We start from the raw sequence: 19154 nt of genomic DNA, 5'->3' as shown, positions 1-19154 counted from the left end.
GTTGCCACAGCTTATTGAATTTAGTACTTCCAATTTGTTATTTTTCTGAAATTTCTCACCTGTGAACGACAGGTAACGGCTTCGCTTGGATTCCCGAGACGCCTGATTTAGATCGGCTTAAAATAAATGCCGGAGCATGTCTAGATCATAGCATTTGGTCTAAAATAACACACACACACGCACAACTTCTTTATATTGAGGTCTTGACAGCATTTGAAGTCACACTTTCACCAGTCACCCTGAAAATATTGGACCAACGCTTCTTTCTAGACCACATTTATATCTGCCACTCACTCCGCACACGAACCACACACACACACACACACACACGCACACACACACGCACACACACACACACACACAGATCAATCCAGCGCCATCGTGTTTTTCCGCGTTCTTTGATCTGCAGCATGCAGGGCTGTCCTGCTTCTGCCTCTCTTCAACGCCCCGTCCTCTCCCTTTTGTTTACTGAACTCAGATGAAGATCAAAGCTTGTCCTGAGCCGCCATGTGTATGTTAACGCCGCAACCAATCCCGCCAACACTGAGGTTCATTCCTTTTTTTTAGCGAGACGCTAGTTTTTAAACATATTTCATACTCTCTGTTTGAGAAGAACAGACACAGCAATAACCTCGTTAACGGTAGACGGATGAATATGTAGTCTCGCGCTCGGTCTGTGGCGCAGCCGAGAGAGTCAGAGGCTCTTATGTTGCCACCTGGAGCCTCTGTTTGCGAGTGCCGTCGGGAGATTTAATAACGAGGGTTATTAAGCCAGGTGTGATATGCAGGATTATGAGATTTGCTGTTCAGTGTGTTAGCTTTGGCGTCTTGATATTTCACACACACAAAAAAAAAGAAGTTTTCAAAAGACACTGGTGTTGATGTTCAATGGGTATCTGTCTGTGAATCTAGGCGACGACAAGGATGCGAGGAAAGGCCAAGTGCTGACCCTGCTGGCCGAGCAAGCTCTCCAGTGCCTGGACTTCAAGGCCTGCGCCATCCACTGCCAGGACCTCATGGCCGCAGGTACGTAGCTGACGGTGGAAAACGAGTGACACACGGTAGTGTCAGCGAAGTTAACGTGAACCCACGTCATGCCTGTCTGCCCTTCCCCTCATTTGCTTCAAACAAAAACATGAGCACAAAAGCTTTCTTTTGTTATCTGTCAAAGTTGTTTGAATTTTAACATCCACAGAGTCGCTGTCATAAAAAGTGATTTCCTTTCTTTGGTTCCAGTTCTGCTTTTTTGTCAACCCTTCGTTAGCTTTTCTTGTGATCAATGAAGTAGAAACAGTTTCGCGACCTTGGATCGTAGGAGGGACTATGACAGCTCGGTTCTTTTTTTTTACGCCGAGGAAATGATGAAGCTCCTGATGGACGAATTGTAGCCTCGCATGAGGGACATCAATGTCCCATTTAAGTCAGGCTGGTATTAAATGATCAAGATACAGTAGCGCGTCAGGTCATTGTGTTCATTTTTTTTTTATTTTTTTTTTTACATATTTTGCCTCGCAGAAATAATTCCCAGTTGATGTTGAGTGTCCCCAAGTTATGAACCCAAATCCTACTATAAATAAATACACATATAGAAATCACTTTGAGCAGCATTGGTTATGAGAAGCCCAACGCTTACAGGCTTTTGAAACTCAACGTCACGAAAATGTTTAGCATAAGTCGAAAGCAAAGGGTCCCAAAGTGTCAGTTATAACCATTGATGGCCACAGTCGTATGTATTTGTCAAAACTGTAATGGCAATGCCGAATAATGACAGAATTTGGACTTTCCCTTCTCTATAAGGGGTTTAGGTGATATAATTGGTCTGGTGGTTGGACTGTTTTGTCTCCAGAATGAAAGTCCATGTCTCTTAGAGTCTGTGTCTCCAGAACTGTGACAAGTACATTGTTCCTGTATCTCATGGGAATGATGGGTCAACGCCGAGAAAATGGAGAAGATCCAGGTTTCTAGAAATGGAGAAACCTTTACTTGCAACCAGCACAAAATAGAGAACGACCAACATACTAAACCAGTGTCAGACACCAGAATAAACGCCACTGGGTTCTGTAAACTGTAATGAAGGTGAACATCCTGGCTGCCAAAAGGTTGGTGATGGTGTCTTTGATTTGCTCCCTATAATGGTTTGTCTTATGATTTCAAACGCTTAGGAATTACTCACTTTTGGGCTTCTCCCTTCTTTTCCCCCTAAATCGTGTCCATAATTTGTGTCCATTCGTGCACAAGAACCAAAATTGGGCCGGCGATACAACAATAACATCCCAATCGAGGCGGCCCGGCCCCTCTCCTCATCGTTTCCCCTGAGGGGATTCAAAGTGGTCGCTGCGATAATGATATTTTGTCTGACCCCTCCCCCCCCTACCCGTTTTGTGTTACGCCACATAGGAATCGAAGCAAATAGAATTGGATCGAGTCTTCCCACGGCGCTGAGTCGCCGGTAGACAGTGTGTGGACGAGCAAAAGGTGTCTGGTGGAAAGAGACGATGTAATCAGATAAGCGCCGGTGTTCTCTGTCTGAGGACGCGGTGGGAGTAATTGAATCTGTTTTGGAGGAATAAAGTCTGGCTGGCGTGTTGCTTTCTGACTGCGATGAAGAGTGTAGCACGGTTATTACAATGTGTCGGGTTTTCCGTCTCTTATGAAAAAGCGTGTTTGTCAGACTTAAATGTTTATTGGTGGAAGGTTGCACTTTATTGTATCATCATTATCTCAGCATTATGTCCGTTATGTTCAATTCCTTTCTCTTTTTTTTACGGCAAATTCTTAGAATTCATACAGTTTGTGTGTGTGCCTGACCTCTTTATGCCTCGGTCCTCTATCAGATAGGATTCAGGGTAGTTTAGAAGAGATGCAGGAGGACACTGATGGAAAATGAAAACCACTTCTGCTCAGCTATTTGGGTGACGTGTTTGTGTGTGAGCAGCGCCAATTTGTGTGTTTTTTACCTAGCTGCGCAGGAAAGAGCTCGAACACCCAGAAATATTACTTCTGGTTCCCCTCGTCTCGAAGTTGATGGGTTTTGGTTTGATGTCTGAAACAAAGTCAACGCAAGATTAATAGATTCAATCCTTTTGTTCTATGATGTAATAAAATACCTCCTCGCAGTAAATATCCCACTCTTTAAAACAAGAGGCTCAATGAGACGACAAAGAAATGTCACGTCGACTCGTCGTTGTGTTCACTTGTGGCTAAAAAAAATGTAAATTTTTTTTATTCAATCTATATATTTCTATATATTTGATTCCATCTGTGTGTGTGTGTGTATATATATATATATATATATATATATATATATATATATATATATATATATATATTTTTATTGCTAATTCTTTTCTTAAATCCTTAATCTGTTTTTTACCGTTCTACTGTTTATTTATATTACTTGTTTCTTTTATCTTATTACTTATTACTTGTGAGCGGTGCTACTGGAATCCTGTAATTTCCCCACTGAGAGACTAATAAAGGATTATTGTATCTAATCTCACCTTACCTCCCCTCCTTCTTTGGCTCCGCCTCTCCGTCCTGCAGGTTACAGTCCAGCGTGGGATGTGTGCAGTCTGCTGGGTCAGTGTGAGGGCTACGGAGACCTGGAGGCCCGGCAGGAGCTTTTAGCCTTCTCTCTCACCCACTGCCCCCCCGACAGCATCCACAGCCTGCTGGCTGCCTCCAGTGACCTGCAAACCCAGGTCACCTTTTATTATTGGTTTTGACCGTATGTGGTGCAGTCTTTCAGCGTATTCTTTACGACGACGGCTGATACCAGTATTTTGTACCGTCAGTATCTCAAAATATGAATGACATGTAATTTGACAGACTCAGGCCAAGTCGCAATACTTGCTAATTAGTAGCATTGTAATATCAAGCTCTTGCACAACAATCAGTCAAAACAAACACAAAAGTTACATTTCAAGTTAAGTCCAATACTGGTCATTTCTTTTCTTTCTTTTCTTTAAAAAAAACAAAAAGACACAGTGGAATTGTTCTCTTTTTACCATTTTTCTTGTCAATCACACCAATTGTCCACATTTCAATTTATCCCTGTATCCAATGAGATTGCTCGGCTGAAATAGCTGGTTGTCATCGTCGGATTTCCGTCTCCATCTCAATTTCTGTCCTCTAGGTTTTGTACCAGGCAGTTAACTATCAAATGGAGCCTGTTATTACTGACAGTGGACGAGAGGCCGACGAGACGGACTCTGTAAAGGTTTGTGTGTGTGTGTGTGTGTTATTCTCTATTTCCTGTCTGAATGTTAATGTGATTGCTCTTTGTCTCTGAGTTGTAGCGGCTGCTTCCGTTATTCCTGTGTGGGTGCGGGCTTTTCTGTGTTTTCCCATTGCTTCATATTTGATGAGGTGTAAATCTAGTGTTAAGGTTGCTCAGTTCGCTTGGTTTATTTATGCCCCTCTTCCTCTTCCCCTTCAACACTGCCAGCTTTACGAAGCCTTGAGTGGGTGTTAATGTTTCATGACTTGAATTGCATCCCTTTTGTGTGGGGATGGGTGCTCTTTTGAAACTGTCTGTTGTCCTTCTTTGTTGTATTGATGTCCCTACTCCTCACTCGTGTATATTTAAGCCCTTGATGGAAGTGTGTCCGTGTGTTTGTGTGTGCGTGTGTGTGTGTGTGCGTGCACACACTCTAAAGGTTTTTTTTTAGTTTTTTTTTAAACAAACATCCTGAGTGTGTATTTATGTCTGGGTTCCTTTCATTCCCCCGAACCTTAAATCCCATGCTAAATAAAGTATTGATGAAAGGCACTAAACGATTTGGCCTCGGCCCACTGGCTCTCTAAATTTGGTTTTAAAATCCTTTTCAATTGTGCAGAAATCAACATACCATGAAAACTGGTGGCGCGCTTTCAAAAATACCGCAAGAATGCAAATTCACGGGACCATGCACCATTCATTTGTTAATTTTGTTTCATTTAAAGAATGATAAAAACGTAAATACACCATTCTCATGTCTATCAAATATCAAGCTGGCTCTGTCCAGAGCGAATACAATCCACCTACCAAGCACCTCTAAAGGTTGTGGCCTTGGCGCACGATTCCCCGCTCCTACCGTCTGCGAGTCTAAGTGTCCTTGAAGTAGACAAGTTGCTCCCCTGTGGCTTTATAGCAACCTGTTGCTTCTATGTGAAGGTCAAGGCGTGTGTTAAATTAATTTTAGACGTGCAGGTAGGCAGGTTTTGTTCACTGCTTCTGATCTTTACGCTAAGCTCATCTCACTTGCTGCCGTCTTTAAACAGATATATATGAGCCGTATCTATTTCTCGGCCAGAGAGCAAATAAGTAAGTACATTTAACTCATATTTATCTGAGACTTTTTAAAAACAGCAGTTTCAAAGTGCTTCACAACTAATAAAAAATGCATAGCGGTACACAGCATGAAAACACATATACAGTTCATGAAACGCAAAAAGACCAAAACCAAAAGAAATTGCAAGCAACATACTTGTATAAGTGACTTTTTTTTTTTTTTAGAAAGCTTATTTCCCATAATGTTGAACTTCAAGGAATTAGTCAACCGGATGGACGTATGTGAATCAATCTATCTCATCCGAGTCCCAAGAATCTGCCCCCCAGTCCTGTAGCGCTCCTCTCTAAAAGAAAACACGATCATGTCTATGACTACATCGATGCCCAAACGGTCTAATAAAACAACACAAATCCGAATCGTCGTTCTGTACGAATGGGCCTTTCCAGAATCGGAGACTCTCGTCGACTGAGTGACACGCTCGAGTAACGTGGCTGTCATGTTTTCTGTCCATCCCTGTTCCCGCTGTCGCTCGCTGGGCCCTCAGGCCTGCGCTGCCTCTGTGGGCTCCCCCGCGGGGACAGCCGGGGACCTGCTGCACCGGACCACGGCGAAGACCATGGAAGTGCTGACCACGACGGGCCTGACCACCAAGGCCGTGCTGACCGCGGTCAGCGACCACCGCTGGTGGAAGAACTCGCTCAACCTCCTCCGGCCGCTGCACGTGAGCCGACACTTTTTTTTTTGGTTGGAATGGATCCGCGGTGAAGCTGAAGGCGGTTTGTCAGTCGGAGGCGGGGGGAGGGTGATAAAGTAACTAATGTGTGTTGTGTTATGTGAGCACTGCATGAGCGGCAGTGTGCTGTAGAAGGCCTGGTCAAGCAGCAAGAAGAGGGCAGATGTATTCGATTTATGCTTGTTTGTGACTCCATTAGTCCCTTGAGCTGCGCAGCGTGTGTGCGTCTGTGAAAATGCACAGTTGCAGGTCCGCCCCTGCCTTCATATCTCCAGTCCTCTGGCTCACAGTACTTCACAGGCCTCGTCCTAAAAACAACCAATCAAGAGCTCATCTCCTGCATAATTAATTAAGCCCGCCTGTTGAATATTTCAATATCTGGCAGTTGCCGGTGGCTGGACCGGCTCGGTGGTCGCCGGGGCAGAGATTGACGGCGTCTTTCGTCTCGGCAGCGGTTTTTTTTTGTTGTTTTTGTTCGGGGAGGGCGGGGTTGGGGGGTGAGGCGGCTTGTGGTCGCATGTTTCTAAGTTTAAGAGATAGAGAGAGAGAAAAAATAGCGGAGAGGATGTGAGCTGTGGGACAAAGAGAAAGAGAGATGACAGTGCTGCCGGCATGTTGTGAAAGTTTAATGATGTTTTGATGGCTCCTCAGGGTCACGGCGCAGGAGCCACTCGTCAGGAAGGGGCGTGCGAGAACTCCAACCTGCAGCGTCAAGGCTGTAGCCCCTTTTATCAGGAACTCATTGATGAGCCCTGTGTGGACCTGGTGAGTGGCTGAAGACCAGTGCTCATGGCTCATTAGTTTTTCTGCTTCCTTCCACCTCCCTGTTGTCCTTATTTCTCTTTTTCTTTCCCTTTTCTTTTCATTACCTCGGGCCACCTTTTCTTAAATCACAGCAAAAATGCTTGATTTAAGACATTTAATCAGATTTTTTTTCTCTCCGATGACTTATAAAAGCCCTTCAAAGAACAATCTTGAAACAAAATTAATATTGATTTCAGATTAAGTAGTGTTAATGCCAAAAGCTATTTGGAAATATTAATAGTACTTAGCAAGAAAAATATAATAAGATAACAGCAAACAAACAAACAAAAACAAAGCTCACCGTAACAGAAGAAGTACTGCACGTATTAGATGGAGGGAGCGAGATGAATACCATAAAACTCAGAAAGGGAAGGACGTCCACAGACGGAGTTTTGGAAGTAAAAAAGGAGAAAAGTAAGAAAAGGAGTAGTTTGACCTTTATGCCTAGAAAATGGTCGCCCTGGGCTATGACTGGGCTTTTTACTCAGAGGCACAAATCATGTGGATAGCTTAAAGAGTGGACGCGAGGGGAAACGGAGAACGCCAATACATCTCTTCTCATGGCATTTTAATAGGCCTCTCCAAATCCCTTCCTCCGCTACCATCCCCAGCGTTCATCCATCTTCCATCATCCGTCTACCAATAATGGCTCCCCACGTCCATCCGTCTATGAATCGGCTGATCAATGGGATTGGTTTTTACCTTAACAGTTACAATGAAGAGGGGGGGGAGTGGAGAAGAGAGAGAGAGAGAGAGAGAGAGAGAGAGAGAGAGAGACAGACAACAAGACAGAAAGATGGATTCAGGGAGAGCGGCGAAGATAGACAGGCGACACGGCGTGTATTCGGGATCGCTCCGAGGCCGGCGAGAGCTCAGACTTTATTGTTCACCTCTCAGACTCTTGAGAAACAACTTGTTCAAGAATCCTACAGATTAATTATCTAAAGGCTTTACTTGGTACTGAGGTTCATTTTGTTTTCTCCGGCTCTCATCTGTCAGATCCCAGGAAATGAATTGCGTCTCCGCGTCCCGATCCGTTCTCACCTCGAGTTGGGATTCCCTCGGTACAATGTTGAGCACGCGGTATTTATTCATCGCTCTCTCTCTCTCTCTCTCTCTCTTCTCCGTTCCTTCTCTCAGAGTCAAGATGTGTATTCGTCCTACAAAGACGTGCCTCAAGAGAACTTTGCTGAGGTTTTGCTGAGGACCGGCAAACTGGCGGAGGCCAGGACTGAAGGAAAAACCCTGTTTCCTGCTACGGAGGGTGAGCACGCAGGAGCAGATACGACATGGTTACACACACACACACACACACACACACATACTTATGCAGATTAAGAAAGTAGAGAGGGGCTTTTTCCCCCGCATGGCTCAGAGAATCTACTACAGAGTATAGATTTGTTTTAAATAATATTGCCGCAGTGCTTTACATGTTGTAACCACTGAGACTGTGCTTTGATATAAATATAACTGAACTTTGCTGCAGAGCAGACAGACCATGTTGTCTGCATCTTCCAGCTAGCTGCAACTCCATATCTTTTTCTCTTTTTTTTTTCTTCTTCGTGCTTTCCCTTCATAGTCAAAGTGAGAAACGTGCCGCACACCACAAACTCAATCTGCGTGTAATGCACACCGCTTATGAAACTATCGATTCCGCATGTCGTGCATTACAAGCATTACCTCTACACACTGAAGTGCATTCATGACGGTATCGATCACGACGTTACCCGTCCAAACTTCCTTCTGACAATAACTGTTTATCACAAATGTAAATCAATATTACGTCTTCCACTCAATTTCATATTTTTCACTGTTCACAATTATTTATTTATTATAGCTTTTAGTGCAAAATATGTTTTCTACAGTACAGCATATCTTTTTTTTTTCAGCCGTTGGACAGCCCGAGGAGACGCAATGCATTTCGGGGCGGTTGAGTGTGTTCAGTAATCTCATATCCATTCCTGGCATCTGTTCAGCACTACGGTCTCTATTTTACGTCGTACTTAGGATTAAAAGTATGCTAGTATACAATTTTTTGACGCAGTCTTGCACAATGTAGTGCTGCCTTTCCCTCTGTGACGGGGCCATCTTGATTAAATTAACTTCATTGAAATTGGCTATGGACAAGTTGTGGACCGTGTGGATTGATCCGTACAACGTGAGCATGGAAGTCGTACATTTCAGGTGTGCAGAAACACTGGTCAAAACATGCAACTGTAGTGTATTTACTGTAGTCGGAATATTTGTCACCAACGGACTAATTTGTCAACGTCGTGCATCGGAACTCACAGATAAAAAAAGAAAGCAAGAAAAACAAGTAGAAAGTGCTTTGTAAGTGTTTGGATAGATTGAAGCGAGAGTTGTGTAACTCGAGCTGCGTCTTCGTGCGCCGTCTTAGTGACGCTGTGGTACTTGCTGAAAGCCTCGGCGGCCGTCGCCCCCCCATCCTCCCACAAACACACACACACACACACTTCACCCTTCCCGCTCTTCCCCTCATCCGTCTCGCCATGGAGCCCGTATGTGGCGGACAAGGGGACAACATGGCAAGAATAGCCTCATATTGATTAATTAATGTATACCCTTGCATCCCGCGGCAAAAGTAAATAATGACACGTCACCGCGGCGATATCGGAGAGATAGTATCAAGTCAAAACATCAAGGCCACGCCGCGTGATGGATCACAGCTGCTCGCCAAAATCAATGCCACGGCGAAAATAAAGAGCAAATGTGTACGTGTGTGTGTGTGTGGGGGTGCGTGTGAGTTTGAATACTAATACGTAAACACTAAAGAATGCCAGACACACACTTTGACCATGGAGCGCTAACGCGTCGATATGCACACACACACACACACGCGCGCACGCACAAGCGCCTGCGCACACACACCTCTCTCTTACATACATTCCACCAAATCCGAGCTCGCTCAGCTGTTGTCAGTCAAATGAATATGCCTCTTCTTTAAAGTCACCTTCCCCGCGGAGCCGCCACCGAGCCGCGGCGTGCCGAGGAAAGAGAAAAGGCGGACGCGGGACGGCGCGGCGTCCGATAACAACCGTCGATTAATGAGCCGCGTATCGGCCCGCCGCGCCGGCTGTCCTCAAAAAACTGACTGGGAGATGGCCTTTTAAGAATATAAATGTATAGATTTTTCACCTGGCCCAGATAAGGTGGAGGTAATTAATGATGACACCGGTGGAAAGTGACTCAATGGGATTGAGCTGAGTAAGGTGCAGAAACGGGCAGTTGTGTGTGGCACACACACACACGCACACACACACACAGCAAGGAGGGCTGCCGTTGGCCGCACGTTGACCGAGCCATAATCAGTTGTTTTTCACACTGCGTGCGCAGGTAAAATAGTACTAAGTCACCGTCTCACCATACCGCTAACAATATGCCTGAATTTGCTGACGCAGGAGTATGTGTGTACGTATATCTGAACACACCCACACGCTCACACACACAAACACACACACACACACACACACACACACTGTATCTGTTTTTCTCTCTCCATCACAAGCAGAAATACTGTATGCTTTTAAGTCTGGGTTATCTATTCTGTGTGTGTGTGTGTGCATGTGCGCGTGTATGTGTTTACCCCTCTGGTAATTCCTGTCCCGATGGTATCAGTGGCTTTAGAGAGGCGTGTAATCATCTCATTCTGAGGCGGGGGGGCACTCTGCTTAAGAGAGCTGTTATGGCTCTTTAAGCTGGCGCACCAGTCTGCCCCCGGCTCACACATGCACACACTTCACATGCCAGGTATTGGCCTGTGTGGGCACATTTGAGTATTTGTGTGCATTTCGTTCTACAGCATGCGTTCTCCCCCCCCCCCCCCCCCCCCGCGCCCCCTCCGCCTTGTTCCCAGTGTCCATGCTCCACTTTTCTCCACTCTGTCCCATTTTGTCTCTGGCTCTTATCACCAACACAGGCTTTTGTTCTCCTCGGGTCTGAGACTACAAAGTGATTGTGTCTGCCTCTGCTTCTCCCTGCTCTCTCGCCCCTGTTTCCTCACAGTGACTGAGTGAATAACCGAGGGAGTCTGTGTGTTTACAGTGTTTGGTGTTCATCTACTCTTTTGTGCGAACGTGATTGTGCATCCTTGTGTTTGCCTGTTGTGGCCTCGAGGCAACGAGGCAAGCAGTTTGACAAAACTCCATCCCTGTGCCCAAAATCCCATCAGCCTCAGGGACACCGAAAAACATGTCCCAATTTCCTATTACATACCAACCCGAAGCTTATTTTGCATAGGACCAGTATTACCTGGGGACCTCAAGTAATTTGTAATAATTGCACGTGATATTAAACCTGTGAGAATTGGCCCGTAGTTTGTCAAGTAAAAATTCTGCAGCTATTTACCTCCCATATTCCACCAAACGCAGAGGTCGTCTGATAATATTAGTACCATATAAATCAGCATCTTGTTGATTGTCGGTCTTTTTCACTGCTTTCCTGGATGATAATTACAGAGGCTGCATTTGCAATGAAATTAAAGTGTTGACGACATTCTGGGCACACATTCAGGAGGCTCATCTTGCTCCACAGCATGGAGACCCATACGCATCTCAGCAAGAGGTTTTTAGTATTATTATAGAGTATTATATACACATAAATAAGCCTAAATAATATAATAGTATTATAGTATTAAATATAGATATCACGTAGGATAGGGTTTTTAATATAAGCGGCTGTTACGCAAAGCCTTCATACATCATACCTGGAGGGCAATGTCAGTAAATTAGATTAAAATGCTTCTCTTATGCTGCACGAATGCGCCGCACAAAGCTCGTGGGTGGTGGTTTCTAAATCACATTATGTACTAGTCCCCTGCAAATAGGGCTTTACATCAAGTGTCCTGGATTGTTTGAGCTTGTTGTGAGCCCGTTGATGCATACCATGTCCCACGATGCACTGCACAAAATGAATGGAAGTGCGGTTCACAGCTGCGGAATATTAACATAAGATCACTGCATATGAGAGGGATGCAGCTTGAGGAAACGTTTGGATGATCGTAAGGAGAACCGTTGTTGTTCTCTTTGTGGGGCTTAATCTCGCGGCGCTTAGCATAATTGGCAGGAGCGTTCCAAAGTTTTCTTTCTTTTTCACGTCCGTTTTCTGTTTGTACAAAACAGTCACGTACACAAAGTTCAGTACGACCTTTGTGTTACAAACTGCTTATCAAGTGGACTTGTCCCGCTCGAGCAGATCAGTGGTTCAAATGGACAGTCAAACCCAGTTCAAGAAGGATATTTTAGGATTCTTACTATCAAACTTTGTAGTCAATATGCATAGAAAAAATTTGGCATTCAGGGGATTAAACTTTAAAGTGCACTCAGATGAAGTTTGGACTCATCTGGAGAGCACTTATTAGAAGTGGGCATGTACTTACTCTTTGAATAATGAAAACTCTCTGTGCGGGAAACCGCATATATATATATATATATATATATATATATATATATATATATATATATATATATATATATATATATATATACATACATACATACATACATACATACATACATACATACACACACATATGTATGCCCGTGTGTCCACACCAACCAACATTTGTCCTCATCATATGCAAACACACACACAGACGTGCCCACAATAGCCCAGCGAGAAGATGGACAGAATCCCAGAACTCGGGGGGGGATTTTTAATGACGCTTCTTGACTTTGTTTCCGCCTTTTCTTCTCATCACCCTTCTATTTTTACCTTCCCTCTCTCTTTTGTCTGGCCCACAGAGAGGTGTGTCCTGACAGGCATTGTTGTCTGTATTCAACAAACGTGGGATGAAACTCGTCCAGGAGGGAATGTTGGTTGTTAATCCTCAGTGCTTTAGTTAATGTCTTTTCTCCCCCGTCCCCTCTCTCTCTCTCTCTCTCTCGCCATCTCTCCATCCTTTCCCAGTTTTGCTGCAGCTAGCCAACGATGCATTTCCCAGGGACATGATGCTGGCTCTGTCCTACTTACTGGCCCTGCCTCAGGTAGGTGGACACACAGTCTCACACACACAGGCGCACAAACACACCGAGAGCTTTATTTTCGACACATGCACACAGACTCTGGTGATATAAGCTAACCCCCAGATTGTATTTGAGTGAGACTCTGAGGGAGTCCATGTTCCTTACCCTTCCCGATGAGCTATTGTGTTCTCCAGTTTGCATCATCTGTGTGTCAAATCCAAGCCGGACTTAAAAGGCACCGGCGTGATCCTGCTGAATGACACATAAGAGTGGCAGTTCATCATCAAAAAGCCCGACGCTGTGACGACCCGGCTCGTTCGTCACACAGCGCCGCGTCGCATCTCGCACAGTTTCACGTCTCCCTCGGGTCAATCAGCATTCGCACGCTCTATAAACATCCCCACCACGCAACGTGTGGCCCTTGTCCAGCTTGCCTCGGATGTCAGAGGAGCAGTAAAATGTATTTTGATGGCTGAGAAAGTGAAATATAAGACCGAGGAAAGCTACTGCGGTAGATTGTGTTCAAGGGGAGGTAGTGGGATCCCACATGAGTCTTAACACACACCTCAAGTGAAACTGCTGGAGTGGATATTACATAGATATTTCTTAGAGAGTTTGTTAACTCCCCTCGGATTAGACTGACGCTGCTGACAAAACTGACACAATGAGCACAGAGTTTGGTCGACTGAATTTTTGACTTATTTTTTTTAACTAAGTTCAGTGTATTAATTATTTGAATAAAGTGGAGAAATTTGCATTTTTGCTGTCTTGCTTTGTTCCCATATTCATATATTTTCCTTTCCGTCCATGCAGGTGCTGGATGCCGACAGGTGTTTTGAGAAACAGTGTCATTCCGCCCTGTCTCTCCAGCTGGCTGCCTACTACTACTCCCTGCAGATCTATTCTCTCCTCATACCTTGCTTCAAGGACAAGAACCACACTCTCTACCAGGTTAGCATGGAATACCAATTATGTGTCTGTGGGTGGATATTAATGACGCTCGATGAAAAAAAAGTTCCGCACATGAGTTGCTTTTCTTTACCCAAACTTTCGCGAGTTGCCCAACACAAATTCACAGATAGTTAACGCACGGCCAAAGCGATGAAAAAGAGACATCATAAGGTACAGGCAGCAAACAGAAGGCATTTGTCACAGAGATAAAAAACAAAATCCAAAAGTTGAAAGCAGTGGCTTTAACAGAAGACGCAGAAGATCGATTTCTTTTGAGCAGATGGCTTTTGAAGGAGGCTCAGTGCAGGTTTTTTTTATTTATTTTTGAGCTTTTTAGTCAAAATATGTCACAGCCAGGGACCACCACATCAAAACGCTGTGTTACCCAGGGTTCAAGTCTGTTCCAGGGTTAGGAGGAACAAGCAGAGCGATAGCGGGCTGTTTTGGTATGGCTTTGTGACAAGAGCAGTGTTTAAAAGTCAATGTCAGAGTGGCCAGGAAGGAAGTGTCTTTTTATAACCCTGTAGGCGAAAACCTAAGGAGATTATGTGCTTGTGTGTGTGTGCATCTGTCTGTCTTTCCATGTCTACTGTCACATGCTGTAAGTGCCATTTTGCTCATTTTGGGTCTGTTGGACCTCCCACCACTGGGGGGCCCTATATAATTAGAAGAGGCATTGGAGTCAAATGTCGCTCATTTTGGGAAAGCAAACAGTTTTTGACGGTTTTACGGAACCATGGTATGTTTTGTGACTTGAATACCGGCAACTATATTTTGCAAATGAGGTTATTATTTGGGTTTTGTAGTAACAATAAAGATAATGGACTTTACCACTGGACATTGTCTTTAATTAAACGTCAAAACAAACTCAAGTGAGCAGCCAAGTGGTGCCCCGGTTGAATAGGCAACGGGGGCGCTACACATGCTAGAGAACTGTCCGCCTCATAGTTATTGTCCAACTTCTTAAAAAATATATTTTATTGACCGCTTCATACCTGCATTGACTGGTGTCTCCCCTCTCCTCTTAACCGGCCAGTAAGTGCTGCAGGCGATCAACAAGTGTTACCGCTAGGGATTCGGATTCATTAGATTTCTGTGCCGAGTTAGGCAGCAAACGTCTAATCCAGTAGTATTCCTGATCTATTTTTCCATCAAGACTGATGCATATGAGCATGGCTCAATGGTGTGTGTGTGTGTGTCTGTGTGTGTGTGTGTGTGTGTGTGTGTGTGTGTGTGTGTGTGTGTGAGATTGAGCAAAAGCGAGAGAGTAAGAGAGAGACGATGGCTGCGCTCGGGGCAGACAGCTGTCGCGATCGGAGCGGAGGGAAAGTTGAGCGCTGAAGTTGTCTGGTGGAAGTTATTGTCAGTGTAGGTTACAGTTGGCCCATGAATAAACACTGCAGTGCCTCAATACCCGAGATGCTCCCGTTTCTCGCTTCCCCCGCTGCTGGGCGAAAAAGAAAAGTGAGAGGAGAATTCTGTGGGATTACAAACCGGTCCCTGGATGAGAGCCGAAGTGCAGCCACGATATGTTCCGCCGCGGTTGAGTGAAAAGCTTCCGGTCGTGGTTACACCCCTGACACGCCCATGCGTGATCAAAATGAGAGCTTAATGCTTGCACTCACCACTGTGTCTAGTCAATTTTGAGATGTTTTAATTCCATCGTACATTACAGCAGTGGATTTTGCAGATACACTGGATTTTAATCCAGTGTATCTGTATACTTTTGAATCACCTTTTTTTTTTGCTCGATCACCATTTGGCTTCACGGACAGAGAGCATTGTTTGTGGTGAAGTCGGAATACAAAAGGCTTTGCACAAATCATAATAGGACACACTGGTAAATAACTATAATCATCCTTTTACTCATCAGCATAGTAATCCACTTACCCTGGAATTTGTGTCTATATGATTCTGTTCCTGTCTGTGTGCTTGCGTTAATTCATGTGTCAATGGATTTTATTTCCCCAGATGTCTTAATTACAGCAGCCAGACGTTTGTGCATACATCAGTCTCATAGACTCTTTGGATTATGCGAAATTTCACCACGTGCAAATGGAAAATGTAATGTATTTCTTCCATGTTAATGGGACATGTTTTAGTTGTTTTTTTTTCACAAAGTGCGAAAGATATATGCAAACAAGAAAAAGAGCAAGTGATCAGAACAACATGGGAGGGGGAGCGGCAGCAGGGTGGGCGATAAGGTGGAGAATAAAAGAAGAAATGGCTCTGACCTTTTCCTTGAGTGGACCGTGGCTCTCGTGGGCTTTCGCCCAGGTGGAAGGAGGCGAGGTGAAATGTTGAAATAATAAAACGGAAGAGGGAAAGAGGCCAGCAGAAGAAGTGGATAAGTGTATCCCAGTTGACATTGAAGGTCAGAACTGTGCACAGAAACACACACTCGCGCACACACTCGCACATAAACAAGTTCTACTCGACCCGGCGTGCTCGTCCTCACGCACCGACACGCACATCCTCCCCGCCACCTAATGGCAGTAATCACTCCCCGACCTCCTGCCTGAAGTGAAGTTCAAGTCCATTAACTTAAAAATATATACCGCTTTCCCTCCTCTGCGCTAGTCTTTGGCAGTTGTACCTTCATTTTTAGCTTTTTTTTTCTTCTTCTGTTATTTCTTTATCTGTCATTTCCTTTTGAGTTTTTTTCCTCCCTCTTTAGTTTGCTCGACCAGAATGCTTGTTATCGTTGTGTTCCAGATCTCGCCTTCACTCAGCTCTTATTGATGAGCTCGTGGAAACTTTTAGAAAACCTTTCAACCCCTTCCACCCTCCTTTCATTCTCCACACCCACCGTCTTTTTTTATTTATTCATTTCTACTCCTGTTTTCTTCCTTTTCTTTTCTCCCCCAGCGTGCGCTCCTTATGTTCCCGTATTTATTTTTCTCTGTCAGTTAAATGAATTGCTTTGTTGGCATGACAGTTCTGTCTTTCACGTGTCTCCACGGGCTTCTTTCTGTCCACATCATATTTCTCTTCCTGCTATCGTTCCTCCTCCTACCGCTGTTCAGATTATTTCCGCCCGTAGACGCGTCTCGCTCTTGTCAAAATCTCGGGGCCTCTCCGTCCACAACGCTATCTTGACTCTGCATACTTTATACATTTCTCTTGTGCTTTCTTGAGCTCTCCGCGCTTCCTCTTATCTTTTAAGGGCACGCGGCGTACGCCGTGCGATATGTTATTGCAGATATGTACGGCGGCGTGCCCGTATCACAATATCTCACACGCGCGCGCTTGCTTTGCTAGTTAGATTCGGAGGAGAGTAGCATGTTTCATGCATTTTTAATAGTCTGTGCTTCCTTTCTCTGTGTGTATGTATGTGTCACTGCAGGCTAACATATGTGTGTGTGCGTCATGTGTTAGACGTCTACTTGAGTTGTGGTGTGTCGAGCTGTCTCCAAGTGTTTCCCACTCCCCACTCGAGGAGCAGCAACACCGCCTCGATGACTCTCACGCTTTTTTCCCCCCCCCCTCGGTTCTCTTGTCACCATCACGTAATTTCATACCCGAGCAATAAGACGCTAAACACTCAAGACACCGAAGTCATTCAGTTGCAAATGGGAACACAACTCTCTGAGGGCTTATTCGAGTTCTTTGACGTGTTTTTAAAGCCTCAATCAACAGCCGGTTCCCTCGCTATCTGGAGATGGAAAGGCTTTGGAGCCGACGCCGCCTGCGAGGAAAACACGGGAACTTAAGGTTAAGGTGACGGAAACAATTCCTGGAATTTAATTAGTTTTAATAAAAATCACATAAAACACACATCTTATGTCACATAAATGTCACATATAATGAACCTCAGCTCCATAAAGTAATATGTACCTTTAGGAAGGATTTACCAATGCATCAATCATGCTGTTATTTATCTTATCTATGCAGCGCACACACACGTACGTTGGATTTTTTTATTGATTTTTTTACATTCATGCTAATAAACATGACCAGAACTTTATAACCTGCAGTAACACGGAACCAATTCTAGAGAACCAAACCAGCATGTATTGCGACTGTAGAAGGACACGGGGGAAGCATGCCCAGCAACAAACCGGGGCCTAGAACCTCATTTAAGGATAATTAACGACTGTTTTTTAAATAATTTGGCCAATAACTCAATCTTCACCATCATCAAGCATCTTTGAGTATCTAGAAAAGCGCTATATAAAATTAAAGTATTACTATTATCTGGGGATGTGCCAAACGAACACAATTACTGGCCAAACTGCTTTTTTATAATGCTTGATGGAATTAAACGCACACATTTCCTGTGTTATTTCTGACATTCTCTTTTGTTTTTACCTCTAAATTAAATGCTAATCGTGGAAAAGACATTTTTTGCAACTTGCCTGATCTTCTGACTGCTCGCGTTTTCTGCTTTGACGTTAAAATTGCCACGTACCCAGACCTGAGTAATCCTTGAGTATGTTGTCAAAACCAATAGAAACCATGACGAGGAAAATGAACCGAGTCGTGATGAATTGAAAGTGATCCTTTTATTTAAAACCCTGTCATTCGTTTTATTCTACCTCCCATCCCACTTCCCCTCCAACCCCTTAAATGCTATTTTAATATATTTTCAAATATTTACCCAGTGCATTTACCAAAATTGGTGGTTAACTTTCGTGTAATTTAGTCACATTCAGTTTTTTCTATTGAGACTGTGGAAAAAAATGAGCCACTGGTCCCTGCTTCACTGTAATATCGCTTTACTCTCACAATATTAATAGTTAAGTCCCTAGGTGCTGTGATGCTTGTTTGCCCATGTGCATTATTTAATTGTGTGGCTATTTTTAAAGCAAGTGAACTCAAATATTGTCCTTTTTAGTCTCGCAAAGTTGTTTTGTAATTCTCTTTTACAGAGTCGATCCCACTGTAAGAGATTGTAAAAGATTGGTAAAAAGCCGTCTTTGCAATTCAATTTAGCAGAAAGACAACGCAAGACGGACGTTTCAAATGCAATTTCAATGGTTAAAAAGCCATTTAGACATGTATCAGTGTCTCAAGTCAGGAACCTCGGACCCCGGGAAGATGGATAGGCGCCCCCCCCGGGTACAGAGGACTTCCTCAAACAGCTTTTTGCCTCTTGACGAGTCTGTAGCCCGCGATTGACATTCAAGTCGAACTGACAGCTTCCCGTACGATTACGGCTCCCAGGCACAACGGAGCGGCACCAGGCTCCGTGACGCGGATGCTCGGCTTCCATTATCCCCCCGAGGCATAAATGAGCCGACTTCCACTCGCCTGCACAGGAAGTTTTCATTACATCGACTAAAGTGCTCGTTTGCGACATAGAAGCGCTCTTTATCGTAATTGTTCTGCTGCTGGTGGCTGCACAATAGCCCGTGGTGCTTATGCAAGTGCTAAGGTCTGTTTACCTGGGCCTGTCGGGCCCCCAGTTGA

General features: G+C 44.4%; 1 protein-coding gene across 2 annotated transcripts in view; it reads left to right on the top strand.

The window, feature by feature from the left end:
- Positions 1–19154, top strand: part of nbas (NBAS subunit of NRZ tethering complex) — a 138929-nt gene that overhangs the window by 57210 nt on the left and 62565 nt on the right. Inside the window, exons 34-41 of one of the 2 annotated variants that reach the window (XM_068577119.1) lie at positions 913–1026; positions 3544–3701; positions 4136–4219; positions 5818–5994; positions 6658–6771; positions 7951–8074; positions 12736–12812; positions 13605–13742. In XM_068577119.1, coding sequence (XP_068433220.1) covers positions 913–1026; positions 3544–3701; positions 4136–4219; positions 5818–5994; positions 6658–6771; positions 7951–8074; positions 12736–12812; positions 13605–13742 — 986 coding nt within the window. The remainder of the gene's footprint in view (positions 1–912; positions 1027–3543; positions 3702–4135; positions 4220–5817; positions 5995–6657; positions 6772–7950; positions 8075–12735; positions 12813–13604; positions 13743–19154) is intronic. The other variant, XM_068577120.1, reaches the window with a different exon arrangement.

This window comes from Clinocottus analis, unplaced genomic scaffold (genome assembly GCF_023055335.1).
Source record: "Clinocottus analis isolate CAN_PGR_092001 unplaced genomic scaffold, fCliAna1.0.p SCAF_15, whole genome shotgun sequence".
Classification (NCBI taxonomy): domain Eukaryota; kingdom Metazoa; phylum Chordata; class Actinopteri; order Perciformes; family Cottidae; genus Clinocottus; species Clinocottus analis.
The sequence above is the reverse complement of the archived record's forward strand: the minus strand, read 5'-3'. Positions and strand labels throughout refer to the sequence as shown.